General features: G+C 36.1%; 1 protein-coding gene across 1 annotated transcript in view; it reads right to left on the bottom strand.

The window, feature by feature from the left end:
- LOC138335724 (uncharacterized) overlaps positions 1 to 19313 on the bottom strand; it is a 46486-nt gene that overhangs the window by 13295 nt on the left and 13878 nt on the right. The window contains exon 5 of the mRNA XM_069284884.1: positions 19257 to 19283. Within this exon, the coding sequence (XP_069140985.1) occupies positions 19257 to 19283 (27 nt within the window). The remainder of the gene's footprint in view (positions 1 to 19256; positions 19284 to 19313) is intronic.

Below are 19313 nucleotides of genomic sequence, written 5' to 3'. Positions count from 1 at the left end.
ATTCATATAATATTAGATCTGTTGGTAGCTTAGCTGCGGAGACAACTGTCGGAGTCCTCCAGGGAATGTCGCCAACTCCTCAAGTTGCCATCAAGGCTAGAGATATCCCTCCCCTGATATCGAGCGTGGTTGAAGTTCTTACATGCAAGATTAACCCAGAAAGGTGAGAAGTGTAAAACAGTTGTTAAAGTAATTAAGACTGGTCTGCACTTTATCAATAACATTTTCATGTCGTCTGTATTCATACTGATATTCATGAGTACTTATTCTTTACATATTCTTCAAATCGACCCTATCTTTGTGTTATGCACAAACGGATGTACAAATACAAAAAGATGCATACGAGTGTATTTTAAGGGCCCACAATTTTAAGTATTAGGATACAGTTGAGGATATATATATTGTTTTTATTGCATCATAAAGGAAATAATACTCTTCAGTAATGCTGGAGATCCAAAACATTGTTGATGTGAACTGAACTTCGTAGACAAAACTGTGCCATCCCATTAAACATTGTGTAAAATGTGTTGTTGTAGAGGATTCAGCATGAGGACTTCCCGAGTGTCTGGCGTGTATCCGGAGCATGTGGCTGAGGCATCTCACCAAGATTCTGACACTGCAGAATACATGCCATCAACCGAACTATTGACGCCAAGGTAGGACTGTTAAACGTACTGTACATGTAGTTGGAAGTCGTTGTGAGCATTGTTGCAATTGTTCCAGTATTGGACATTTCCTGATTCCACAGAGATTGATATAGACTTTGAGTTTGAGATACAAAATATAAAAAACATATAGTGACCCAGCTGGCACAAACGTTCTCACAACGTTAATACAACGTTGTGACAGCGTTATAACGTTGTATCGACGTTGTTTCAACGTTATGTGCCGGCAGGGGAGATTTTTCCCGAGTTCTGCTTCACTGATCCATGTAAATTGTATCTCAAACGCTAGCTCAATCTCTGTGAAGTCGGCAAATGTCCTTTGCTTAATTGTAGTTATCTAAAGTCGTCTAATTCTTCTAATTACAGAGACAACGAATTCGACACCGAAGAACGGAAAAAGCTGACGAGACGAAAAATAAAGTTTGGACTCGTTTCCGGACCTATGGCACCATCACGTGGAGCACGTTCTGTCAGACAATATCATAAGACTGACGAATCAATGATTTTGAGTACCAAACGACTTGGCATTGATCACGCAATAGAATGATCACGACCAACAGATACAAAACGAAAAGGACAAGAATTGAACCAACATTCAAACAACCCCACCCAATTCAACACCATACGATCACAAACTCCATGAGGAGACAACTTGCGGTAGAGAATACCCCACGCAGCAGGGAGTCCCCCGTGAATCGACATAAAAACCGCAAACATACTCAATATCCGGATACTGACAAAAACATGAAACAAAAAGGAGACAACACGACCCCCGGCAGCCCAGGAGTGAGATCAGGCGTTCGCGACGAGTGAGCATCTCCTGTACCACATGTGGCACCTGTCGTGCAGTCACCAATCGACAGTGGTCACAACGATGACGTCGTAATATCTAGATAAAAGACGACTGTAATTGTATGAGAGACGTAAACGGGTAAAATAGGATAATTCGTAGTGTAGTTAACAAGGTTACAGAGAGAACAGGGTTTAGCGGTAACACACTGCCAAATAACAAAGGACGCATTCGATTGTAAACAAACATCGTTTAATTATAAACATTTCAACAATTGTATACACCTTATAATGCTGCCTGCAAAAACAATTATAATAGAAAACAACAACAAATAGAACATGCAATTAATGAGATCAAAATTGTGAACACATGATGAGATTTGTTTGATTCTTAAAAATTCTTAAAATCATAAAAATCAGAAATCGAATCATAGAAAATGAAACAAACGGGAATTCTTTTCCTGCGAGTCATAAAATTATATCGATTGAAAGTGATGAAAAATGCTCAAAGCCATGTAAGGCATGGGAACGAATTGTGACAAAAAACACTTGTTCAAAAACATACTGCCATAGGTTTGTGATCATGATTCTTTTGTTCTATTGACATAGGCTAATCATAGGAACAGTACATTATTATGATCATTCTATTTTCACAAAATTGAATGTATTTATATTAATATTGCTTATATACCGGTCTATGAATCGACAAGATAGGGTGTCAGCATAATATATGATGAGACGACGGAGACTGTTCATAACCTGACAACTGACACTCCCATATCACAACTTCGTGAGACGGCGAATGGGCCATATAAACACAAATTGTTGTTTCTATATAACAATTGTCAGAATTTCTCAAGAAAACTAACAAAACAGTAATTGGAGAACACTCTCTAATCGAATAAAAAAGATAATTCAAGTAATAAATGCGAACAATAGCATTACATAATATCGGAAAGTGTACATTGAAGGTAATTTTCAAAATGAAAAAAATGTCCTTATTTCTCAGTACAATTTTTCTCGTGATTCTTAAGACTCCTTCTGTACGAAAATGTCTTATGGCATTTTGGGCAGGATAATTGTTTTGGGGTTACATGTACATGTTTTACATGAGTGCTGAGGTAACGTTTAGCAATAAACTTCTTTCCACATTCAGTACACTCGTGGTGTTGTTTTTTCTCTGATGCGGCCTTGCGTGCACGGGTGTCTGATGATATGAAGTGACTCTGTTGGTGCCTCCTCATATTAAAGCGTGTCTGGTAGGTTTTATCACATAGCTCGCACTTCACATCCCCCTTTTCACCGTGAGAAACCCTGATGTGGTTTCCAAGGGTCGCTTTGGAGCTGCAGCTTTTCCCACAGTGTTGACATACCTGTGCCACAGCCTTGTGGGTTCTTTTTATGTGATCAACTAAATATCTATTTGCTGCAAACGTTTTGCCACAAGTAGAACATTTATAACCCTCCATTCTTGTACCGTCATGTGCTTTAAGGTGTCTGTAAAGGCTCTGTTTATATCTGAAATGTTTATTACACACGTCACAGGCGTAGTTTGCCTCCTGTACCATTTCTTCATGGTGTACCGATGTATCCGCCATAGTCTCTGCAATGAAATAAATATAAAAATTTAAAAAAAAAACCATTTGAATCAACGTCAACATACCTTAACAACACTTGAATCATTGCTAAAAAACGATGTAAAAAAGATACACAGTTGACTGGCACCTAATTATAAATAATTTAGTAATCGATGCAGTAAGTCGAAAAGGGGGATAAGCTGCACCAGATGGTATCATTTCGTCCATTTAGGACTCATCTGACAATCCGCACTCATAAAACCTACTTTATCCCAACCGCAACAATCAATGACGTTACTTTTTTACTTTACATTTTCCGCAACCACGAAAAAAACTACTTTATGTCAACCGCAATAATGACGTTACTTTTACCGACACATTTTCAAAATCGTATCTCTCAATCATCCGGTATTAGATTTAGAAAATCTTTTGAGAGGCTGTTTACAAGGGTTCGAAATTATAATATAACCAGTTGATATTGGTCTAGACTCGATTTGTAAAGCAGCATGAGATCATGAACTTGACAATTGGCGAAAAGTGGCAAAAATTATGCACTGTACGTAGGTGTTTGAAATACTGGGGCCATACAGAAACAGGTTACCGCTTCCCGATTTTGGATATATCATCTCTGTTCTCCGTGCACACTTCAGATTTCTGAAAAAAGCTTCCTGATGAGAAATATGACATTTTCTCTTCCGACTTACCTCCGTTTTCCGGCTCATAACCGCAAACTCTGCGTTACTTCAACCGCAATCTCCAAAGTACGGTTGGACACGGTGAGTATGTAGGGATTGCATTGGGAATGGATCAACACTGTGACAACATTTACTCGAACAAATGACTTCTCTACACTATCTGGAATGTTGCATTGTAACCTGTCTGATGGAGTGATGGATCACCTTAAAATGTTATGATCAAGTACAACTAAAGTAGAAGTGCTAGGCACAATCGACTTCTTCTCTTATACTCCCAGTTGATATTGCTGTTCCTGGATATCCAAGAGAAGAGACAGTATAAACTTTTTTTCAATTCAATTGACACAACACTGCCTTGCTCCAGTGGTACGCTAGCCGCGTTGCTGCTTTTTAATCTATATATTAAACGCGCTTGTACTATTAACTTCTACTTATCGATGCAAGCGCCTACGTGAACGTAGTCATCTCGCTCAAATAATATTATGAAGCTCATTGTATGTGTATACTGAGACGAAATGTCGTGTTGAATTGATTAAGCAAGATGTAGAAAATGCATTTGACCTGTACAGGCGATATAAAGGTCATCTGAACATGACCCCTTCATAATCTGAATTTTAATCAGATTGGTTTATATATAATTTTGCGTTTGGTTGTAATCCGTTCAAAGGTTAAATTGGAGTAAGAATTTAAAGCAAAAAATCAGCAAAGTTCCCCTATTGGAGCCCCGCCCCTCTGCTCTCAAGGTCTGATCAGCCTTCATATATAAAATATGACTGCCTTCACCCTATAATTGTTCACACCAAATATGGCAGTAATCCACTCAATGTATAAGGAGGTGTACGATTTAAAATCTAAAACAACAAGCTTAAAATAAGTGTTGCAAGCAACTCACGTCTCCTACACGTCAATAACACTTTTGTAATCTATGGCCTATTATTACTTTTGTAATCTATGGCCTATTATTATTGCTTAGTTATGCTATCATTGTATGAAGTTTGAACAAAGTTATGATCCGGAAACGAAATTTTGTGAAACAAACTATTTTAAGCAACAGTGACTGTTTGACCCCTAATTCAATCCAAAGCTATGTTTCCATCTATATTACCATATTATGAAGTTTGAACAAATTCCAGTAATGTGTTCTCAAGTTTTTGTCTGGAAACTAATATCTTGTTAAAAAAGCTATTTTTAGTAATAGTAATTCAAATCCAAGCTGTATTTTCCCATATGCTACCATTTTGTGAAGCATGATTAAAATCCGTTGATTTTTTTCTCAAGATACCGTCTGGAAAGGAAAAACTGTTTTAAGTAACAGTAACCTTTGTTGTTGATCTTTTGACCCCGCGCTGTATTTTCCATATACCACCATTGTCAAGGCATCTTGGGCCTCTTGTTTAGCTCAACTGGCCCGAAGGGCCGGTGAGCTAATGTCATGGCGCGGCGTCCGTCGTCCATCTGTCCGTTAACATTTTCTTGCAATTTGTCAGAGTTTTGCATGGAATGTAAACAAATTTGGCCAGAAACATCCTTTGGGGAAGGGGAACAGAGTTTGTATAAATTTTTGCTCTCACCCTTCGGGGGCAGAAGGGGCGTGGCCCAATAGGGCAAATAGAGGTAAATCCTTTAAATCGCTACTTGTCATGGATTCTGCATGGAATGGTACCAAATTTGGCCAGAAACATCCTTGTGGAAGGGGAACAGAGTTTGAAAAAAATGGCTCTAACCCCACGGGGGCAGGAGAGGCGAAGCCCAATAGGGGAAATAAAGGTAAATCCTTCAAATCGCTGCATGTCATAGAGTTCTGCATGGAACGTAACCAAATGTGGCTAGGAACATCCTTTTGGGAAGGGGAACATTGTTTGTATAAATTTTGGCTGTGACCCCCTGGAGCAGATAGAATGGGTCCCAATAGGGAAATTAGAGGTAAATCTTAAATTCCTTTAGAAAAAGAAACAATGATCTTGTAATCAGAACATTACTTGGCATTTCAATAACCAGGTGAGCGATAAAGGCCCTCTTGGCCTATTGTTAGTAACAGTGACCTTTGTAGTTGACCTATTGACCCTAAATTCAATCACAAGCTGTAATTAATTGTTCCATATGCTACCATTGTGTGAAGTTTGATCAAAATCCGTTGATTTTTTCTCAAGTTCTGGATACGAAACCCGGACGGACGGACAGACAGACAAACCAAACAAACTATAAATCCCCTCTGACTGACCATTCTCCAACTGAAGCTTGGGGGATGGGGTGGAAAATTAAAGATTATTTCCTAGATCAAATGACGTCTAACAGTACATCTGGTTTAATCTATGGAAGCTTGAAGAGTAGTAGGCTTTTATAGCAAATTTCGAATCCCCTTTTGGGCCCAGATGATACAACAAAATTGGTAGTGATCCGCATTAGGCTTTTAAATGATAAACGGGCGACAGACGTAAGTAATCCTACATAATCATCCTAACAATTGTTGCTTCCTTGTAACCTTCAGGTGTATAATAATATAAAATTATGCAAAGGTATTGTTTGATTTAAACAATATGCATGAAAATTATTGATGGAATAAAGATAAGTATAAGAAAAGAAATCATTGGATAATGTTAAATGATGCCAGGAAATGTTTGATATGATTTATTAGGTATTTTAATAACACAGGATATATCGGTGAACCCTGACAGACTGTCATTAATCATTCCTTTCCTTTACTGAAAGTCTTGTTAGTTTTCTTTGTCACCTAGTACAACTAAATTAAAACATATTTATGTCACTTGTCACTTGATTTATGAATAGCTTTAAATGGCGATAAAAGCTCACTTATCTTTGTCAGGATTGGTCAGCAATACTTTCTGATATTCACAATGAATGTAGCATCGAAATATACAAACGCGTGAATTGGAGCATAAGTATATAAATCATAAACAATTAGAAACAAAAATAATAATAATGAATTTATATGCATACCTTTAATTTAATGTGTTTTACCTTACTATGTTGACTCATTTTGATTACTGTAACCAGCATCATTTAATCTATATTCAAATTTGGCAGAAACCTTGTCAAATGTCAAGCAAAATTATTATCAATTATATACCCGAAATTAAAATAAATGTTACAAAACATTAAAATACACAGTTCTAATCTTTAAATATGTGAATGTCGTTGCCATGGGAGCTCAGTTTCCCCCGATGAAGGATCAATTTTAGATAATATATTTCTTTAAACGTCCTATTATAATCAAGAGCTATTTAATGACGGTGTGCGGAAAATAGTACACGCTGTCACTGGTTTTAAAGAGTGTTTTTCTACTAAAATGTTGGTCTACTGACCGTCTTAAAGATAGAGTTATGAATTGTACCTGCTGCCCCTATTGCATGATCGTAAAAGGCGACTAAATTTAGGATCTTATCTTTTCTCTTCTTCCTAACTGACTTTATCTTTCCTAATGCCTCCCTTGGCACCGCCTCACTTTTGGCCTTGAGTTGAGCGTTCGCCCCTGTGAGGAAGGCTCTGGGTTCTGTCCCCTGGCCGAGACACACCAAAGTCTATAAAAGTGGTAGTTTCTGCTCCTGCTTAGCGCTCAGCATACAGGGAGTGGGACGACTGGTTCGCCCGTTGTCAGTATAATGTGACCGGGTGGGGTGTGTTGCTTGGTGTCTTCGGCGGCATGCTTCAGTGATATAGCACTATAAAAAGGGCAACAGTTCCACTATACAAGAAGACACTACATGAATATACCGCAGTCTCCCAAAACACGCACCTCGCACAACATACACGCAACACACCGCATACATGGGAGGCCGTCCTTACATGACCATAGCTGTTAATAGGACGTTAATTAATCAAACAAACAAACAAACAAACAAAAAAATAAATCTACTGACCGTCTTAAAGATAGAGTTATGATTATGAGATTCTGACCTATGTTTTGTTTCTTTTCATTTCGATTTTTATAGTTGTTTACTGATAATGATGGTTTCGTCATATATTGAATATTCAGTACTCTGTAACGAAGCCCTGTTTTTGGTTGGATGTATTAATGGTTTCTGTAAATGTGTGCCTGGGTTATTAGGTCAGAATTACATCAGAAAGATCTCGGGCGAATATGAAAATCAGCTTGATTTGACTGCAGCTTACGGAGTTATTGCCCTTTGCAGTAATAATTATTATCGGACCATGTGAACACAATTACTTGAGTAAATATGCACCGAAATTAATGAAACTTTGCTTGTAGTTTAACATTGGAGGGATATCGGACGAGTTTGAAAATCAGTGAAACTTACGGAGTTATTGCCCTTTGCACTAATTAATAAAAAAAACGTTGAAAAAACAATTACCATTAGAAAAATGATCGTATTCCATCTTAACTGATGGAGTCATTAACCCTTGAAATAATTATCATTATTGAAACTTGAGTAAATATTTTCTGAATTTTTATGCGGACAAGAATATAACAGATCTTAGGCAGGTTTGAAAATTGGCTTGATTTGATTGTAAGTGAAAGCGTTATTGCCCTTTGCGATAATAATCATTATTGGAACATAAAAAAGTTTAATCCAGTGTCTCATCAGTCCAAAATCAATGGAAAACATTACAGCTTGTGATGAATATATTGTAATATATACGTATTTACATTAATGGTAAAGAGTGGAAAAAACAATGGTGATAAATATTGATGAATTGATTGTATTTCGATGTTCTTGATTACAACATGTTATGTATATATTTTGTTGTTCACAAAAACATGTTTCCTATTTCGTGATTTTCTTTTCTTTTTTGTTTGTTTTGTTTTTTTGTTTCTTTTGTTTAAAAGAACAAAAGACATCAGTAAATGACATAACTTATTTGTATCAAGTATCAGGTGACTGTTAATGTCCACTTGTTTCGTTTCGGACAAACAAAGTGTTTTCTGCAGGTATTCAGTTTACTTTTTGTTTTAACTTGATCCACATATATCCACACAGCATTTGATTGAAACTGTACAACCATTTTATATCAGCCTGAAAATGAGAGATATCCACTAAGGATGACAAGATATTTTAATATTCCTATGTGCAGAACTGCAAGTTACTATACTAGTTTTTTTCCAAGTACCTTTAGAGAATTTAATTCTTTCGCTTTAAACTTTGACTTATCGAATGTTAATACTGTTGCACTGACTTTATCTTTCCTAATGCCTCCCTTGGCACCGCCTCACTTTTGGCCTTGAGTTGAGCGTTCGCCCTTGTGAGGAAAGCTCTGGGTTTTGTCCCCTGACCGGGACACACCAAAGTCTATAAAAGTGGTAGTTTAGCGGACCCCGGAAGTTTAGAAACATAATAATCAGTGCGCATGTCAGAGGTTGCTACGGGTCATGTAAATATGTCGCCATTTTGAATCACCGCTTCGAAGAGCCGACGGGGGTTCGGGGGTGAAACCCCCGAGAAAAGAAAAAAAAAACCTCAATTTTACATCTTGAACTCATCTTAACTGTTTTTGTAGCATTTGAAATATCTAAAAAAAACAATTCTAGGACGTTTGAAAGGAACTTTGGCCTCAGTGTGATCTTCGATAATGTTTGGACCATGGCCAGCACATGTGAACACTGAGTCGCTGTCTTTTCCACGCCAAATTTTTCCTCTGTTGAGCAATATTTACCTGACAAACTGAATAATGATCCAATTTCAATAAGCCAGTGGATGGATATTGCCACGTTTTCATTATTTCTGTCATATATCATTCATTCGAATCGTCACCATCGTAAACTACACGTGTACTTCTGTTTACAAATAAAATCAAAGTCCGTAAAATCACTCATTGCGCATGTTCAGCGCGTGCTCGGCTAACAACCAAAACGAAATCCCGATTTTTTTTCTCGTACAGTCTACAATGTTTTCCGCATGATCCCTAGTTAAAAACTTTGTTGAAAACTTCAGTTTTTAACCAAAAAAGGACACGGTAAGCTCAAATTTTAACATTTTTTTGCATAAAAACCCATATTTTTAATTTTTGACCGCCCGCTCACGCGGTCTCTATATATACAGGTCGCCGTCAATAAACTCGTGATATTTCGCGGAAAAAATGGGGTCCGCTATTCTAGATGTGTAAAAGTGGTAGTTTCTGCTCCTGCTTAGCGTTCAGCATACAGGGAGTGAGACGACTGGTTCGCCCGTTGTCAGTATAATGTGGACCGGGTGGGGTGTGTTGCTTGGTGTCTTTGGCGGCATGCTTCAGTGATATAGCACTATAAAAAGGGCAACAGTTCCACTATACAAGAAGACACAACACGAACATACCGCAGTCTCCCAGTACACTCACCTCGCACAACATACACGCAGCACACCGCATACATGGGAGGCCGTCCTTACATGACCATAGCTGTTAATAGGACGTTAATAAATCAAACAAACAAACAAACAATTTAAAACACTCCTTTTTAACTTTCGCTTTAAACTTAACAAATATAACAAATACCTTTACAAACAAAGGTTCTCGAATTATAAATATTACTCTGTGCCAGCTCAGAAATTCCTCTAGTAATCTAAATTCTGACCTATTTCGCGATCATTTGAGAGATTCTCCAATTTGTTCTTGTGGCCTTGGTAATGAAACAGCCGAACATTATCTTTTCATATGTCCTTTATTTAATGAACAAAGATCATCACTCAGAACCAACATACATAATTCTAATATCCCCCACTCGCATTTTAACGCAAAAAACTTACTGCATGGTTGTGATAATTGTGATGAAGAAAAAAATACATATTTATTGCAATGCATATCAGAATATATATCTGAAACTAAAAGATTTTTTTTTAGATTTTTCTACTATGATAGGTTGGGGAGATACACTAATAATAATATTCATTTATAATGTAATGTTAAATGTTAAAATATTTTGTTGATAATTGTACTATACCGGATTTGTTTGGAGATGGCTAATATAGGCTTTGCCTGTTGCTAAATCCATTTGCTTATTTTTTGCAATAAAATTTGTTGAAATGTAAAGCTTCAATAGAGGTTACCCTGGTACATATTATTGTGTCGTCTTAGTAGGAAAAGTTTGATGATTCAATGTCTGAATGTCATGTCTCGAAAAATAAACTTCAATTTGATTACAACTTTGGTGAGTCTTTGATTGCTGAGAGTACTTAAATAATGAGAGTATCATTATTATTAAGCTAATTCCACATTGGCCCTGTTATTAAGCCTCTGTCTCTTGCATTGGTCCTCGGGCCTTGGCCTAATAACAGTGCCAATATGGAATTAGCTGATTAATAACCCTGTACAATAGTATTCTTCTATACATCAAAACTAAAACAACGAATCACTACTACAAATTTATAATTTTAATCAAAACTTATCAACATCGTACGACAAAATATACCGCTATATGATTACCGACTTTGTACAGAAATGATTATAAAGGTATATAGAAGTAAGTATATGTGAAAATGATAATAAAACACACATCTTGCTTATTATTTTCGAAAAATACCTCTTATTCAAATACGGACTGGATCTTGAGCAAAACAATGTGTATTCAATGCTATGGGACACAGACCGTACTCAACTTTTTTCTATAATAACATAAAATATTCATTCGTGTGAAACTGATTTCATCAGATTAATCAGCTATATCATTGACTACACTAATCGCTTATCTCTCCGACGGCTTTCTTGTAAAAGTCGTACCAGTCATCACCTATTAAACAAAACAAAAACAATGGATTCATTTGAGGTGTTCTTACATTCAATTTTAAAAAAATGATCCTAGCATTTAGCTGTTTCTTACAGGGAGAAGATTTTTGTAAATTCGCAGTACATTGAAATCGTCGCTAGAGTGAGATCCATGTAATAATAGCATCTGCCTAGATTTACCTTGAAGTCATATCGTCAATTTTAGATTAATTTTTTTGTTCTATTTCGTCAAGTTTTGACCATGCAAAAAACCGATTATACGATATCCCGTCTTTGCATATTACAAAAGTATCTGATCTTATGGGTAGGTATTGATTGTTAGTCAGTTTTTAGGTCATCTGACCCGAAGGGGAACATATTTTGTATAAATGGTGACTCTGATCCCCCTGGGGCCTGATGGGCGGGTCCAATAGGGGACATTTTGGTAATTTTTTTAACGCTAGTAGTCAAAAAGTGTTTAACGGATCTTGACAAAATTTGGCCAGAAACACCCTTAGGGGAAGAGGAAAAGATTTTGTATAAATGGTGACTCTGACCCCCTAGGGCCTGAGGGGCGGGGCCAAATAGGTGAAATAGAGGAAAATGCCTTCAAAACGCTACTAGTCATAAGGTTCTTATTTGATCTTGACCAAATTTGGCCAGAAATATTTGTAAGGGAAGGGGAATAGATTTTGTATAAATGATGACTCTGCCCCCTTGAGCCAATATGGGAAACTTTGGTAATTCTTTAAAACGCTACTAGTCATAAAGTTTCGAAAGAATTTCAACCAGATTTGGTTTAAAATATCTTTATGAGATAGAGAACAGATTTTGTATAAATGGTTACTCTGGCCCTCCAAGAGCAGGAGAAGCGGGACCCAATAGGGGAAATTTTGGTAATTCTTTAAAACGCTTCTAGTCATAAAGTTTTGAAAGAATTTCAACCATATTTGGTCTAAAATATCTTTATGGGAAAGGGAACAGATTTTGTATAAATGGTTACTCTGGCCCTCCAAGAGCAGGAGAAGCGGGACCCAATAGGGGAAATAGAGGAAAATTCCTTCAAAACGCTACTAGTCATAAAGGTCTGATTGAATTTTGAACAAATTTGGTTAGAAATCTTTCGGGGAATGTGAAGAAATTTTGTTTAAATGATGGCTCTGACCCCTCCCATGGGCAGGAGTGGCGGGGCTCCAATAGGAGAACATGAGGAGTTTGTTTTGAAAAAGCTAGTAGTCATAAACACATCATAAAATTTTGGCCAAATTTTATCAAACAACCTTTTGCGAATGAGAAAAGATTTTGTATTGTGACTCTGTCCAAAGCACCGTTGTTTCGGTTTCTATTTCACCAAATATTTGTTTTCCCTCCCTCTTGTTATAATTTGTTGAAAGGATTTTCAGATGACCGTTAAGGCCCATGGGCCTCTTGTTAGTTGATTTTACAAAAATGACGTCGTTTTAAGTTACCCTAATAAACATGTTACAATCAATACCTACCCACAGGAGCACATAACTCTGTGATTATAATGTGCAAACAGTTACCCTTAGCTATGCTGTAAATAGTGACAATTATAAATTTTCATTGTGTCGTAATGTGTTTACAAGCACCACGTTATGTCTTCGAAATGAACGTCATGATTTTTAATTTCAACAAGATGTTATTGCTATTATATATTTCAAATGGATTGGACATCAGGGTGCGCCTATTCAAGTCCTCTCCAATTTAGTTTTCAACATATATCCATTTCGCAAACATTATATTTTTATTTAAATATACAATACGATTTTTACAATACTTAATAGCTTAAGTTTGTTTATTTGTTTGTTTGGTTATTTTAACGTCCTATTAATAGCCAGGGTCAAGTAAGGACAGCATCCCATGTATGCAGTGTGTAACGTGTGTGAAATGCGAAGTGCGTGTTTTGGGAGACTGTGGTTGTATGTTTCGTGTTGTGTCTTCTTGTATAGTGGAACTATTGCCCTTTCTATAGTGCTACATCACTGAAGCGTGCCGCCTAATATAGCTAAAGGGGAGTAACTCCAACTGTAATAAGATAATGGGTTAAATTAATCAGTAAAACTGATTATCGATAACGATTTCGGATCTGCTCAGTATGCATTATGTAAAGTATTCTGATATGTCGAAATGACGCGATTTCACTACTCTTTGCGAGATACATTTGTAAGTAATTGCGAGGTAATATTATCCCCTCGTCTCGATTTAATACTGACATTTCGAAGACAGCCCGTACACATTTTGTACGTTTGTCTACTTGTGCTGCCTATCTGATGATATCTGATAAAAGTGTTACATGTACATTGTAACAATAGCAGTACTGAAACCATAATTTCCAATTTGAAGAAAAAATCTTACATTCTGTTTTAACGTTGAAATTGCTTCTCTCTAAGAGCAACTGTGCGTTGAGATTAAGTAAAAAGAATTGGTCCAGTAATTCACACTCCACTCCATACTCCTCCTCTAGAAGGGCCTGTATGCACGATCCCACCTTGTTCAGGTAACTAGGAAAACAATAGACAAAATATAACACCTTATTTTTCATTCAATATATTACCATATTAACTTACTGCAATATTGAAGACTTTCAGACAGAAAATTGGTTTCGTCTTTAGAGCTACAATTGGTGCTAATAAAGCAAATTAATGATTATGTTTATAACGCTTACCTGGGTTTTTTCCCCACATACATATGTAGGTGTTTTTCAAAGGAAGATTACACGGCATGTCTTATAATTGTGGACAATAAATGGACGTCTTGTGAGAGGTACGGTAGATATTAACTTATTGAGAATGTTCGTTATCTTTGATTTGGACAAAAATAATAAATAAATGCATGCACATGAAATATTTGGAAAACTACGAAAAAAGTATAGAAAATGTGCTCGAGTGACGGTGCTCCACTACAACACAGGCACCATTTCTTTCCCGACCAAAAGGTAAAGCCTATTATCGACTTCCTCTTTTAGTAACGCAGTTGTATGCAATACGGATACAGTCGGACACAGCTTTTGTATTGTTATAGTTGATAATTCATGTGTCTTTGAAATAACATGTTTTTGTATATCCATTAATATTAACAAAGTAAAACCACACATACTTGGGGATCCTTGATCCGAGTTGAAGGTGCTGCGAAATATTTGACATCTTTTAATGTGAATCATTATTTACATCTGGTCGCAGTATTTCCAGATAATAAAACCAAAAGCATGCGGCTTTTATTAGATTAATAATAAAGCCATTTTGAACTATGTCATTTAAGTAGATCGCCTCACAATTGCAGCATCACTTACTATAATACAATCTGATTAAAATACAGATCCTTATATCTACTTCGTTCAAATACTAATAACTACTCCGTTCAATAGTAAGGATCTGTATTTTAATCAGATTGACTTGACTACAATATCTACGGTTCCAATGGAGGAGAAAAGAGAGTCGTTAATGACTTATCTAAGTGATTCAGTGTTAAAACTAACCCGCTACAAGTTTGACATTAAAACAGATACGATGCATCTATCATCTGCTTTTATTGTAACAGTATAACAAATGTTCCAAGCACTGTTCGTTTTCAGAATAGGAGAAATCATTTAGGCAGATATTGATAATTTTGAGGTGGAGAGATGATTTTGGTTTATAACGTGTACGTTGGTAGATATGATAAATTAGAGTTTTGAGCAGGCTGTTGGGAGTTGTTGTCATTTACTGATTTCTGTTGCACCCTTTGGCAGTATTGTAGATCTACTTACACACATTTGACAGTGCTGTTGTCGGGAAGGTCATTAAAAGTTCTCTGATGATAGCAATCAAACACAAATACAGAGGATTTCGCTAAATCACGACAAGCAGGATCTGTCTCTGAAAAAAATACGTGGAATATGTCGTCTACTGTTAATAAACAAATGACTAAATCAATAACAGTCCGTTCGTTTGATCTCTATTCTTTCTTTTTAATTCAATGAATATATTTTGTTTCAAACTTAGATATGGCTTATTCACAAATAATAACGTATATTAAATCATTTATTTTAATTATTATTTTAGCGTATTTATTCAGTTTTACTTTAATGTTACATGTATATACAAATTACCCACTGAAGATAGAGCCGTTTATGCGTTTGTTGGTTTCTTGTTCTATTGCTCTCGATGTAAAATTCTCTCCGAACTCCGTTATTGCGTCGGGAACAACAGCATTGAGAGTCTTCCCTGTATGCGGTTTTCTAGAAACTTTCCTGAGGTCTGAAAAACAAACTTACATTTACTAAAATAAGTTTACGTATAACTAATAAATTGTTTTGTGCTTTGATAATTGTTTGTTTTGTTGATTAGATTAGCACTCAATTAACCGCCAATGTCATTAAATGAACCTCCCCATGTCTGCAATGTGTGAGTGTCTATGTGTTGGAGGCTGAGGTATATTCGTTCAATGTAATAGTGGAACTCTTGTCCTAGATCCCCCGCCTCAATTTTGGCCTTGAGTTGAGCGTTCGCCCTTGGTAGGAAGGCTCTAGGTTCTGTCCCACGGCCGAGACACACTAAAGTATATAATATAGGTAATTTCTTCTTCTGCTTAGCGCTCAGCAAATAGGGAATGGGGTGACTGGTCGCCCGTTGTCAGTATATTGTGAACGGGTTGGGGTATGTTGCTTGGTGTCTTCGCCGGCATGCTTCATTGATATAGCACTTTTTATAAAAAGGCGACAGTTCCACTATACAATACACAACACGAACATACCGCAGTCTCCCAAAATACGAACTTCACACAAGCTACACACTGCATACATGGGAGGCCATCCTTACATGACCCTGGCTGTAATTAGTACGTTAAAATAATCAAACCACTTGGATGAGGGGCTACTAAGTTTGTTCAAACGAATGGTCCTGGCCTTAATTCAAGGTCACAGGAATTGCTAAATCTTCAATCAACTCTTTGTCCATAACTAAGAGGACAGGAGACCTAATATTGGGCTTGTATCATGCATGGAGGAAGATCTATAAAGTTTGTTCAAATGTATGACCCGAATATTAATTATGGATCAGGCTTTCTTTATTGTCTAGAGACCTGATATTGGACATGTAAGATGCTAGGATGAAGGGCTACCTTGCTTGTTCGAGTTAATGACCTTAAAGCTTTATTCAAGGTCACAGAACCGTGTTGTATCGTCCCATTAGTCAGATGACCATTAAGGCCTCGATGATACATAATGTATGATTCTTTTAATGTAACATAATATAATTTGTTGAGGGTTTTGTTATATGACCTTTGATCATTTGACAAAAAAAACAAACCTAAATACCCTTACCTTCATTTTCTCTGTTCTGTGATACAACTGTCAACAAGAAAGGATATATATACACAAAAATACTTCACTTTGTTCTCTATTTAAATGATATGCCCGATATAAAAAGTACCGGAACAGTCACCTATCTTTACGCGGATGAAACGAAAGCTTTTAGAGAAATAAAAAAGAAGAGGATGGTATAACATTATAGCAAGATATATTTTCATTAAGACAATGGTTAGATATCTCGCAACTTTACTACCACCCGGATAAATGTAAAATGATGCGATTGGGATATTAACTAAATATAGATACAGACTGAAAGAAAATGCCCAAATATTAAAATTTGTGGACTTGGAGAAGGATACTGGTGTCACAATAGATGATAAACTTACTTTTGATAAACATATCTGTGAAAAGGTCAACAAATCAAATTTAGTTATGGGAGTATTGCAGAGGAATATAGAATATATAGACCAACACAGTTTCAAACTTTTATACACGGCATTACTTAGGCCACATATTGAATATGCTGTTCAAGCATGGTGTCCTTATTTGGAAAAACATATAACAATAATCGAAAACGTTCAACGTCGAACAGAGCAAATAATTGGTCTCTCTAATTTGTTTATATATGGAAAATTTGCGTAAAGTTCAACTACCACTGTACCCTACCGGATGTGGGTAACGGTAGTTACGTTCTACAAAAATGATGACGGTGATTTAGGTCAGATTTCGCATGTCTCAGATTACGTAATTTGCGATATTTTAAAGGTTTTTACTCGTGTCTCACGAATCATTTTTGTATAAATAAAATTTGAAGCGTAACGAATAAGTAAATGATTATGAATAAGCGAAACAAGCCACCACAAAAGTGTCATTTAGTGGGCAACTGAAATTCAAATGTGCGTAACTGAGTTATGATTTTTAGGTGAACGGTGGGTATCTGACAAACATAGAGCGTAACTGACGAATAAGGCTCGGATCGACCAACCTATTATACATTTTTTTCATTATTCATGCATATTTAGGGCTTTTCACATATGGGTGAAAAGACCTGCTGTTTTTGTTCTTTTTTATTATTATTCTGCACAGAAACTTGTATACAAAGGATTTCCGAAATGGCAAGATATATACCAATGTTCATGTCACCATATTGTAGGGCACGAGTTGAAGGTTAGACAGCAGCATTTTTATATCGGTCGGACATTCAATATGGCCGCTTTGACCTCACTTCCGGTTTTGAACTTATGTCAATGTCTCGTTGACGGCTTAATGCATTTCTTTCTGTTTTAGATATGTTATGTAAAATAGAAAATAGAGCAATTAACTTGGGTAACACTTTTCTGTAAAACGTCAACTTTTGGTTGGAATAAGGGTTAAAGTTTAAAAGTGCAAATTTTCGAAAAAAATCTTTTAAAAAACTTCCGCTCAAGTTTTGGTAGACCCAGAGACCTAATATTTGGTTTGTAGCATGCTGACATATATGCCTACCTAGTTTAATAATATATTTGACCTTGACATTCATTTAATGCCATAAGGGCAAAAAATCCTTAAACTTTTAGATGAATTCTTCTGAAGTTTTGGAAGGCATAGAGTCCTGAAATTGGACAAGTAACACGTTGCGATTAGTGCCAACCAGTTTGTTAATATGAATGACCTTGAAAGGAAATCATTGTTTGTGAAAAGCCCGTCTTATTGTCCAGTGGCAATTTCTTGTTTTGCTTTGTTTTCATACTTCATCCGTATTTCTGATCGGTCGATTCTTTTAATAACTCTAGAAAAGTTGAAAGTTTTGGCTGGTGTTGGTTTTTGAAGTGTCTAATGGCGCAAAAACTATCATTTATATAAAAACATCATCAAATGATTGTAAATAAGTTGTTAACTACTGTCATGTCCTCACATGACCCACTATCCCTCTTTCATTATCTATCCACCTGAGCATAAATCTGTTCCGCTTAAACAAAAATAATGATACTCATTAGTAAGTTGAACAATAAATGATACCCCGATGAAGTTGAAAAAGTGACATCAGTTTAATAAGGTATATGTATCTAATTAGTACAAAAATACATAAAAAAAATCATTCACTCTTACTTTTGGTACATGTGTAATCAGTACTTCATTCCATATAGGATATAGTGACATGATTTTTTTTAGGACGCAATTAATTATTTTTCTTATTTGTATCTTGAAGTAAAATAAGAAGCTCAAACTTTGATGATAATGGTGTAAAGTAAGAACCTTTTGTATCTGATGAAATTACTAATTCGTCTGCTCCTGGTTTTTTTTATTGAAAACAAACCCATTTGTCACCGTTGGAGCATCCTTAAAGAAAAGGTCATTGATAAATGCACATAGATTGAAAAAAGCTGCTAGTTTAATCGAGTTCACTGTACGATTTTCCCTATAATAGTCGATAGTTACAGCGCATAACTACCATAAATTCATCGTCCACAACGTTAGCAATCCAAGTTAAGAATGTAAATAAAGACCTCAGTCAAAATATCAGGACTTCATAAAGTGTATTCTTTGTAAATGAAAAAATTGTAGCATAATTAGTAAGTTTATTACTTACCACTATATGAATTGTGGCTCTCTATCACTGAAACAAAAGTGAATGTATCAAATGAAA

This window comes from Argopecten irradians, chromosome 11 (genome assembly GCF_041381155.1).
Source record: "Argopecten irradians isolate NY chromosome 11, Ai_NY, whole genome shotgun sequence".
In the NCBI taxonomy this organism is placed as follows: Eukaryota; Metazoa; Mollusca; class Bivalvia; order Pectinida; family Pectinidae; genus Argopecten; species Argopecten irradians.
The sequence above is the reverse complement of the archived record's forward strand: the minus strand, read 5'-3'. Positions and strand labels throughout refer to the sequence as shown.